General features: G+C 52.2%; 1 protein-coding gene across 1 annotated transcript; it reads right to left on the reverse strand.

Moving 5' to 3' along the window:
* Nucleotides 1-681: 681 nt before the first annotated feature.
* LOC110072450 (elongation factor 2) lies at nucleotides 682-9,376 on the reverse strand. The gene is made up of 15 exons (XM_020780818.3): nucleotides 9,031-9,376; nucleotides 6,601-6,815; nucleotides 6,298-6,479; nucleotides 5,985-6,196; nucleotides 5,622-5,800; nucleotides 4,825-4,930; nucleotides 4,391-4,504; nucleotides 4,094-4,232; nucleotides 3,705-3,900; nucleotides 3,074-3,332; nucleotides 2,767-2,874; nucleotides 1,909-2,262; nucleotides 1,615-1,797; nucleotides 1,357-1,489; nucleotides 682-972 (listed from the first exon to the last, which is right to left on the reverse strand). The coding sequence occupies exons 1-15, from the start codon at nucleotides 9,361-9,363 to the stop codon at nucleotides 779-781; spliced, it is 2,907 nt and encodes a 968-aa protein (XP_020636477.3). The 5' UTR covers nucleotides 9,364-9,376; the 3' UTR covers nucleotides 682-778.
* Between the last annotated feature and the right edge of the window lie 1,063 nt (nucleotides 9,377-10,439).

The following is a 10,439-nucleotide window of genomic DNA, read 5'->3' on the forward strand; positions in this document are numbered from 1 at the left end:
TCTGGCTCAGAGCAGAAATGACCCCGGCTTTTAAAAATCATCCGTAGGCTCACCAGATGTTGGAGACAAACAGTAAACTCAATCCATCGCCTTATGAAATTTATTATTCCAGTGATTACCGATACAATGATTCGCACCCGTGCCCCATTCACCACACTGTGGAAGCCCCTCCTAATTATTTTAAACTAGAAAAAAAGTTTAAACACTTTTCTCTCTTCTCCCCAAGGAAGGGCCGGCATCCTCGTTCCTCCTTCTCCTTAAAACTTCCAGATTGTGTGCACAGTTTTTCTGGAACACGGAATGAATTCCACAGATCAACCCTACACAACCCCCTTCTGTTTTTCCTCCTAAGTGGCTCCCATCAAGGAAGGGAAAAAATTATCATGGGTTTTTTTTCTCCCTAGTTGCCACCTGGGCTGAATAAATAGTGAGGTGGTTGATCCCTCGGTTGCACCCTCTGGAAGAGCACAACGGGGTTGCGATGGCCATGAATGAGAGACAGCCCACTAGAACACCGTTAAGGCTGGCAAAGGCCGCTTCCTTGTTAACGGATCTATTTCATCAGCGCTGAAATCAATCGCACAAGGAGGCAGCCCCAGGGCTCTCCAACCCCCAACCCCCAGCTTGGGCCCACACCCAAGATGTCCGTGCTACTACACCAATTCAATCTGGAGTCCCGACAAAGAGCCATTTTTAAAATTTATTCTTTTTTTCCAAGACCTGATGTGTTGCATTTTATTTTGTGTTCATAATTTTTCATTTCTCTGCATCGGGTTTTTTACAATTTGTCCAGGAAGTTATCTAAGGCGGGAATGCCCTCCTTGAGCCCTTTCCGCTTGCGGGTCTCGGCAACCACTTGAGAAGGCCGGCTGGCACTGTCGAAGGGGTCTCCGGGGAGGATCTGCCAGTGGTCAAAGACGCACTGGGGGAACGCTTGGCCCCCCGTGTTGGATCTCAAATCGGCGGTGAAACCTACACAGAGAAGAAAGGCACGCTTTACAAAAGGAAGCCCCAAACGGTAAGAGATCGAGGTTAAATAAACAAAGCCGTAAACCCCTCCACTTGCCTTCCCAGCAAAGCAAGACAACCATCCTATTTACTTGTTTTATTTATACAACGCCTTTCTCCAGATAAGGGGACCCGAGGCGGCTCACAATATGAAAAACAACAATTTAAAAGCACAACGAGTTCAACATTAAAACGATGCACTAATTAAAATGCAACTGAATGATGAAACCGAAGTAAACATTGAAAACACACTAGGAAAAGACCCTAATAAATGTTCCGAGCAGGTCTTACGGACCCTCTGGAAACTCACACAGGAAGAGCCACTCTCTGAACTGAAACGACACGTACCAAAAGATTCATTGACCGGGAGGTAGGCCTTGACCACGAACATGGGGGTGCCGGCCACCTGAGATTCTTCGAAGACGTGGCCCCGTTTCTTGTTCAAGACGCTGTAGATGCCACCCACCACCTGCTCTGGGCACTGGGCGAGAAAGGAAGACGAGGCGTGAGCGAGGGGACGAATCAGGTGGAGAAGGGCTGAAGGGCCAGTGCCAGCTGAACCCTAACTCCCCACCCCTTTGCCCTTAAAAAAAAGCCTTCCCTCACCTGGATCTCCACGAGGTAGATGGGCTCCATGAGTCGGGGCTGGGCGGTCAGCATGCAGGCGTAGAAACACTTCCGGGCGGTGGGGATGATCTGGCTGCCGCCACGGTGGATGGCGTCAGCGTGGAGGGTCACATCGTGGACGTCCACCCGCACGGCCCGCATGTTCTCCTCGCAGAGGGCGCCCTTTAAGGGGGGGGAAGATAGGGGAGTGGGTTTTTTTAAAAAAACGGCAAGCCTCATCCCCCCCCTTCCGCCACAGGAGCCACCGCCCCACAGCCCTCTCCCCTGCCTTACCTCCTTGGTGGCCCACTGGAAGGCAGCCACCACGCTGTCCTTAATCTCGTTGAGGTACTGGACTCCCTTGGTGATGTCCGTCAAGATGTTGGGCCCGGTGCCGTCGGGACCGAAGCACCAGATCTTGCGGGCCTCGGCCACGTCCCACTCGTACTTCTCGGCCAGGTAGCGGGCGCGCTGCTTCAGCTCCTGGCGGGCGGAGACGTCACCCTTGTCGATGTCCTCGGCCAGGCCGTCGGGGAAGGGCCGGGCCTTCATGTACAGGCGGTTGTGCTTATTGGGGGACTTTGAGAGGCAGAGGACTGAGGACTCCTCGCTGACCGTCTCCCGGTACGACACCACCGGGTCGGATTTCTGCCAGAGCAAAACAGGAGGGATTCAGGACCAGCTGCGCCTCAGCCAACGCCAAACCCAGAATGGATGTGCTGGGAAACCCACACCACCACCCTGCTATTTGTCTAGATGCAAAAAACTGGGGGGGGGGGGGGTATAAGAGAAACCTGGCCATGCGTTCGAATTCCTGCCCGGCCACAGGTGGTGCCACTGGGAAAACTGCACCCCAGCTCTCTCACCCCTTGAAAACTCTCTTAGAGGCACCGTTAAATCAGAAGAGTGATAGAATAGGAAGAGAAAGGTGACACTCCCTCTAGGGATGCAGGAAATGAGGCGCTGGGTCTCTGCTGATCCTAATAAAGCCAATGCTGGAAAGCTGGGTGGGTGAGGCGTCTGTGGAGCCAAAGGCTGGGAGTTCGATTCCCCCACCCCACACAGGGCCTCCTCAGCAGGGGCTGGACTGGATGATCTTTCGGGTCCCTTCCTACTTTGCTTTTCTAAGACTAAACCTTTTGCTGTTCTCACCTTGATTGGGATGCAGGCATGGTCTTCCTCGAGGTCCTTCAGGCAGATCTCCAAGTGCAGCTCTCCAGCGCCAGCAATGATGTGCTCCCCGGATTCCTCAATGATGCACTGCGGGGCAGAGGGAACACAGAGAGGCGCTCAGAGCCGGGACGGCTTCTTCCTCCTTCTAACTAACGATCAGCCTCTCCTGACCTCTCTTTGGGGGCTCCTCTGTCCTCTCTCTTCCGGAGACAGACCTCACTAAACGTCCACTCGGGACTGAAGCTGTCGGGTCACATCCGCCTCTCCCGGCTTCGGTCTCACTCACCTGCACCATGGGGTCGGACTTGGCCAGCCGCTTCAGGCCTTCCACCAGCTTGGGCAGGTCGGCGGGGTTCTTGGCCTCCACGGCCACCCGCACGACGGGGCTGACACTGAACTTCATGACCCGCATGTTGTGGGCATGCTCGAAGGTGGTGATGGTGCCCGTCTTGACCAGGAACTGGTCGACCCCCACCAGCCCCACGATGTTCCCGCAAGGCACGTCCTCGATGGGCTCCACATAGCGCCCCATCATGAGGATGGTCCTGGGGGAGGGGAGGAAACAAACAAACCGGAGTCAGGGGGGCTTTTAAAGCAGGAAGACGGCACTCGCCGGGGGGGGGGGGACAAAACAAAACCTTTCCCCAGTCCCAGAATCGACACTGCTGAAGAACCAATTGGAGAGCAAAAGCCAAATAAACCTCCGTAAGATTTCACAGAAGGCTAAAAACCTCTCCCCTGTTGCACCCACAGCCATCCGCGTGAATGCTGCTGGTGGTTTTCCTCGTATTGCGAACGCAGCTAGCTTCCAAACAACCCTAAGTATCCTTGGTTTTAATCCATTTTCCCCTGCCTCTCTTTTCGTTATGGGTGGACTCGAGAGGGAGGGGGCGCACAGTGAGGGGAACCCGACCCACCTCTGGATCGGCTTCAGGTACAGATCTTCCTTCTTGCCCGGCGTGTAGTTGGGCCCCATGATCCGGCACTTGAGGCCGGTGGAGACGACCCCGGAGAAGACCCGCCCAAAGGCATAGAAGCGGCCCTTGTCAGTGGTGGGCACCATTTTGGAGACGTACATCATCAGGGGTGCTTTGGGGTCACAGGTCTTGATTCCTGGAAGGGAGAAGCGGCATGAATGCCCTGAAGATTTATTCGAAACCTGGCTGGCGGCAGAATTCATTGCATCGGGTAAAGTGCGATCAACGGCCTGGCCCAGGAGAAAGCCCTTTTGTGAAGTGTGTACAGTGGGCTTTTTAAAGCCAGGCTGGGCCCAAAGAAAGGGAGGGTCGGGAGAAGCACCACCTACCCATGGCAGCCTCGTCATCAGGGGGCCCTTCGTAGAGCAGTTCGCAACGGTACTTCTGAGCGGTAACAGGGGAAGGCAGGTGGATGGTGATCATCTGAAGGAGGGCCTCCCCGGCGGGAAGCCAGCGTCTCATCACCGCCTGGGCCGAGGAGACAAAAGCAGGGGTTCAGGCCTCAGAAGGAAACGCACCGCTATTTTGGTGCAAAGGGGGGGGGGAATTGAAACACCCCCACTTAAGCAAAACAGGAGGAACTAAGCCAAAACAAAATGAGTTCACATTCACTTCAACCACCTCACCTTCAGCAACGGCTTCCCTTCCTTATCTTTGTCCTCGCTGTCCAGCTTGATGTCCAGCTTCTCTATCAGCTTCGCGGTTTCCTCCTTCTTGAAGTTCATGATTGCGTCAAACACCTTTCATCCAAAAAAAGAGTAAGTTAATTAAGCAGGAGGCACAAACCAACCCAAGAGCAGCCACCAAGCTAGGAAGGAGGCAGACGAGAATTCCTCCAACACGTGGCCGGTCACTTGGTAAGGGCGGGGGGGGGAGGCGGGCGCAGCCAGCCCACATGGCATCAGATCCTTGAAAACATTTCTTCAACCGCACTGCGTCAGGTCAAAGTGAAGAAATTTTGTTTCCATCATCATGCACGTAATCCAGGCGGGGCGAGGCCACCCCCAAAAAAAGTCTTTGGAGAAGTCAGGCGGGGTTGGAAAAGGAAGGGGGGCCTTACCTTGAAAATGGGGTCCAGGATCAGCTGGCAAAAGGTTCGGGGCAGTTTCTTCCCATCAGGGCCATTGGGAGATTTGCTGAATTTTCCGGTGGCTGGGTCAAAGTATCTGCGGGCAATTAAGGGAGGCAACTAAGGTCAAGTATTGAGAGATCAGACAAGGCCTGCTGCTTTGCCACCTCCCTGCAAATCATCCACCCAAAGCAAGGTTTCCTGGAAGGGGGCTGTAAAAGCGAAATGCATACGCAAGAGTCGCCAGTTTTCCTTTTTATGACTCAAAAAGGGTTGGGCAGTTTTAAACTTTCCTGGATTAAAAGCGTACAGACCCCTGAAGGAAAAGCTTGACATATTTGACTGCTCTGGTAAAGTAACTAGTTACCAGGAAGACCACTGCTTCTAACTAGTTACTTTTGCCGAGCAACCTGATGCGATGCCACGCTTCAAAATGACCAAACACAACCCAAGTTACTTTGGTTGTGGCTATCTGTCATGTTTTCTCAGTTACTTGCAAAATGTGTTTTGATATAATTCTTTAAAAACGGTGTAAAATGTTTTTAGAAATGCTTCTAAAATGTTTCAAAACATAATGTAAAAGCATTTCTAAAAACATATTCTACAGCTTTTAAAAAAGATTCTACTGAAACCTATTTTACAAGTAATTAGGTTTTAAAATTACTTTTTAAAACAAATCTTGTTGCGTTTTTAAGGGTAATAATAAGCATTTCTAAAAACCTCAAAACTGGGGGTCTGTTTCCTTTTCGTGTTCCTCTGTTAATGGGCACACCACAGATGCCACACACCTGTCTCCCCAGAGTTTCTTCATCATGTCCTCTACTTTCTTGGCCCGGTCGGCGGGGCTCAGCTGACTTTCGCCCTTGGCGGCGAACTTGGCCACGTACATCTCGGCAAACTGCTTCAGGGTGAAGGCCCAGCCATGGAGACCGGATCCGAAACCGACGGTGCCCAGGACTGGATCAATCTAAGAGGAAACGAGAGACATTCTAGCTTTGGTATCCGCAGGGCTCTTGACATGTCGACATTTTTACTGCAATCAAGTTTTGAAACACACTTATTGCGGGGGGGAAGCATCAGAAAATCTCCTGAGTGGGGTTATGCTGGTCTGTCTCGGAAGAGAAGCTGCCTCCCATCGCCGCCGGCCTTACCATGATGTTGCCCATAGGGCCGGTCTCGCCCTCCCCGTAGGTGGAGATGATGACGTTCACGTTCTCCACAATGCGCTGGAAGGTCTGGTAAAGTTCCTCCGGCTGCAGCTGCAGCTCCAACAAGGCCCGGTCCATTTTGTTCATCATCAGGACAGGCTTGATGCGCTCGGCGATGGCCTGGCGCAGCACGGTCTCCGTCTGGACGCACACACCTGGGGGAAGGAAGGAGAGGTTGGCCTCCTCCGGCTCAGAGCCTGTTGACCGCAGAGGAAATGGCACCACCACCCCGGGTTCCCTGAGATGAGAGGCTCACCAGAAACGCAGTCCACCACCACCAAGGCGCCGTCGGTGACGCGCAAGGCAGCCGTGACCTCCGAGGAGAAATCCACGTGGCCCGGGGAGTCTATCAAGTTGATGAGGAAGCCGCAGCCGTCTTTGCTCTGCTTGATGAAGGCTAAATCATTCTCTGAGAGCTCGTAGAAGAGGGAGATGGCCCTGGAAGGGAAAAAAAGGAGGATGTGGCTCTCAAAATACACTCACACGCACCCTTGACAGTCTCGGGGGTGGTGGTGGGAATGCGGGCAATCAGGCGACCAGGGAGGAAGAGACGACTTACGTGGACTTGATGGTGATACATCTCTCCTGTTCGTCTTTCCTCGTGTCAGTGAAGCGGGTCTCTCCGGCCCGGGCGGAGGCGATGATCCCGGCTTTGCAGACCAGGGAGTCTGTCAGGGTGGACTTCCCGTGGTCGACGTGGGCGATAACGGACATGTTCCGGATGTTGGCCTTCTTGTCCATGATGGCCCGGATCTGGTCTACGGTGAAGTTCACCTGGAAAGGCCACGAGCAAGGTCAAAGGTGCACTGTAATGAGGATTTTAAATCCCCAAATCTTGGGGGTGGGGCTGGGGAGAAGTGGATCACAGTTTGGGTGGTTTCCCTCCAGACCCACAGTGTGGAAGTTACGTGGTAAGGACCAGAAGCTAGGAAAGGGCCTGAAATAATCTGTTTCCACTCCTAATTAGCATTTAAGAAAGCAACCCCACTTGTCCTCAGGTCACACGCTATTGAAAACAAATACCACCATTATCCCTTGAGCTGGCTTGCTATGTTCCTCTTATTTTCAAAGCGAAAAAAAGAGAGGTTTGGTTAAAGAAATAACAGAATATGGGTTTTTTTTTTAAAAAAAAACCCTCTGAACTTGCTTAAAAAAACAGAAGCCCAATAAACTGGCTTTGAATCAGCTTCTTGCCTTTAATGCTATTTTGTTTCCTCTTTGAGATTCCAAAATAGAAAGTTATTACATGAAGTTACATTACTTGTAACTAAACTGTTCTCATCTGTGGCAAACAACCCTCTTGTTACAAAGAATTATCTTTGTAATGATGTCAAGGTGCGAACCTATTGAAGGATTGAAACCCTTGCTATTCTACCCCACAGATGGTGCTGGCTAAGGCTGATGGGAGTGGTAGTCCAACATGACACGGAGGGCCAGCCCCGGGGCCAGTGCCAATGGTATTAGCTGCCGAGGCTTTGCAAAGGGCAGGCCCCAAAATCCTATAGGGCTCAAATCCTTCGCTGGCAGAGCAAAGGACGGTGGGCTTTGTAGTCCAGCAGGCAGGCACCCCTTCCCCAGCCCCAAGACAAATCCTATGGGGAAGGGGGGCAATGCTTTTACTTCTAGCTTGCCCAGGGGGTGCACATCCCTCATAGCTTGGCAAGGACACAGTCGCAGGGAAATTCAGAGTACCACAAAGCTCATCATCCCCAAAGACCAGCCATGGAAAGTTCCCATCAGAGTGCTAAGGAAAAAAAACCCAAAAGAATGCCCCTTCCTTGTTCTTAAACCCCATTTACTCCCTTTCTCCCAAATCCCAGGAAGATCGGGGGGGGGGGATAACAATAATTCTGGCTCAAGGAGGAGAAACCCCATATCCCAGTGTCCTCTATGAGGACCAGGCCTGCCCTCTGGGTTCGGGTTTCTGGCCCTCCATGTCACCAGCAGAGGAGGCCGCCAGGGGGAAAAGTCAGATTTATTTGTTTTTCCTCTTTCTTAGGGTGCTTAGGACACCCTTCCTGCATCATCATGATTCAGGAAAAGCCAGGAACTCGGGCTTCTAAGACTGAACCCATCAAGGTCACGGAGCAGGAAGAATAATAGAAATATATATCCTTTTTTTTGGTGTTGCTTGGTTGCCTCCCTCTTTAGAAAAAAACAGCGGGGTTACGTAAGAGGCCGGTTTCACGCCAAGGGGAAGGATCCGGATCGGGTGAATCGCAAGGCGGTCCCTCCCTCCCCCCCCCGCTCCCTCTTTGACCCCATAAGTCTTCCCCCCCAATAGAGTTTCCTGAGCCAACTCCTGAGAGGCAGCCCACAGTTAAGGGGTCCGAACTGTTTCAGGGCAGGGAGGGGGGAAAACGTTTGGGGGAGGCCGGATGGGACACGTAGTTCTCTAAATGGAAAGGGAGGAGGGCTTGTGGGGTGGCGAGGGGGACGGTGGGCCCTATTAGAGGCATGGAGAGACACCCAAAGGGGGGAAAGGGTGTGGTTTTTCAGGGGGAAACGGGCTCTGTAGTCCCGCTCGCAGCTGAGAAGCGTGGAAAAGGGGTGGGAACGATTAGGGAAGCATGGGATATGTGGTGCCTCTCCTAGAGAAATCAGCCAGATGGGAGGGATGGGAGAACGACTGCCCTGTATCTCAAGAGGACTGGCAAATAGGGCGGGGTAGTGGTTCATGGGACCTGTAGTGCACCTCCTGGTGAAGGGGGGCGCCCTGGTTAGGGGATGATAGGACCTGTCGTTAAGGAAAGGAGGGAAGGCGCGATTCTGATTAAGACCAGGGCTCTTCGGGTGGGATTTATGGAGGGGGAGGTAGCGCCGGCTCTTCCAACCCCCGGCCCCTCCGCCCCCCGCCAGGCCCGGTCCTCCGACCCCGGGGAAGGGGGGGAGCTGCCTCCCGGCCTCCGTCGGCGGCCATATCGGTCCCAGCGGGGAGGCCCCGTCCCGCCCGGTCCCCTGGTCCGGCCGAGGCCGGCGGATGGCTCACCATGGCGGCGGATGGCGTCGGATGCTCCGCGGGCGCTGAGAAGGGAGCGGGAGGGAAGAGGGGGAAGAGAAGGCAGGCCGGCAACAATGGCGGCGCGCAGGCTCCAGCAGCGGCCCTGTCTCGTTGGCAGGGGCCGAGCGGGCGGAAGAGGACTCTGACGTCAACGGGAGGGCTTATATCCCCTGGAGCCGGCGGGGGGCGGGGCCAGCGCAGGGGGGCGGGGCTAGGTCCCCGCCGTCGCGCAGGCGCCCCCCCGCACGGCTCTTTCCTTTCTCTCTCTCTCTCGCACGCGCCCCCCCAAGGAGTGACGTAAGGCCGGCTGAAGCGGCGCATGCGCAAGACACTGTTTTGTAACCGACCCGGAAATGGGGAAAGCGCCGTGTTCCAACCACGTGGCGGCGGTGCCGGAGCGGGGTTGGTAAACCAGCGCTTCCGGGTGTCTATTCGCCCTCTCTCGCACTGTTACGTTTTTAAACGTACAGTATTTCCTGTACAATATAAATATTTATTTTAAAGTATATATTTATATATGAAAACAGAAAACATTATAGATCAATATTTATATGTGAAAACAAAATTATATTGTTTTCATATATAAAGGTACAACAGACATGTATTTTATGACTACATATAGACAGCTCTATTTACATCTTTGAATAAACAATAGAAACAACACACAAGGACACTTAAGGGATGTGTGTGCCATACGTTTTGATGCAATTGTTTTAACATTTTGACGTTACATGTTATAAACTTTTAATTTTAAACTGTTTTCAGATTGTCTTAAGACAGCTCACCCACCATACGATCATGCAATCTTGGTTGGCCTATAAACACTTTAAATGCAGCCATCCGTCAGATGACAATCAACAGGAATATCTAATTGTCAGATAACAATTAAATCCACTTGAATACTTCTGTGCTATCAGGTGGTTAATAGAACCTAATTGATAGCCAGTGTTAATATGATCAGTGTTAATATCAGTACACGTCTATAAAGAAAATAGCTCTGTTTTGAAGTGTGGTGGTGATCACTATAGAACAAAACACCTGTATGTATATTTTGGTGGTGGGGGGCATCATCTATCAGTCAAATTCCTTATTTCTCCGCTGGGAAAAGGACGGAGGTTTTTCTCGGCCAGACTGAAGAATCAAACTACTTTTTGAAAAGCCTCCAAATTCAGGAGCAGTGCACCTTAAAAGAGTACCAGAAGCTGGGAACAAACAGGATGCAGAAGGAGAGAAGGCCATCCTGTTTCTATGGATTGTCAGCTCACTGACTGTTGGAAATGGAGCAATGATCTTGTTTTGCCGATGCTAGTTAAGCCTTTGGATTATTCTGCTGCTCTTACAGCCGACTAAGCAAAACTCTCATATTTATAAGCTCTTCACCACCAAACACAGCATGT

Source organism: Pogona vitticeps, chromosome 7 (genome assembly GCF_051106095.1).
Source record: "Pogona vitticeps strain Pit_001003342236 chromosome 7, PviZW2.1, whole genome shotgun sequence".
Lineage (NCBI taxonomy): Eukaryota > Metazoa > Chordata > Lepidosauria > Squamata > Agamidae > Pogona > Pogona vitticeps.

Coding starts and splice junctions, on each gene's coding strand:
- LOC110072450 (XM_020780818.3), bottom strand. CDS start 9,363: ATGCGCCGCTTCAGCCGGCCTTACGTCACTCCTTGGGGGGGCGCGTGC. Junction 2,875..3,073: donor AGTCCGACCCCATGGTGCAG/GTGAGTGAGACC, acceptor TCTGCCCCGCAG/TGCATCATTGAGGAATCCGG. Junction 973..1,356: donor CCCGGTCAATGAATCTTTTG/GTACGTGTCGTT, acceptor TTCTCTGTGTAG/GTTTCACCGCCGATTTGAGA.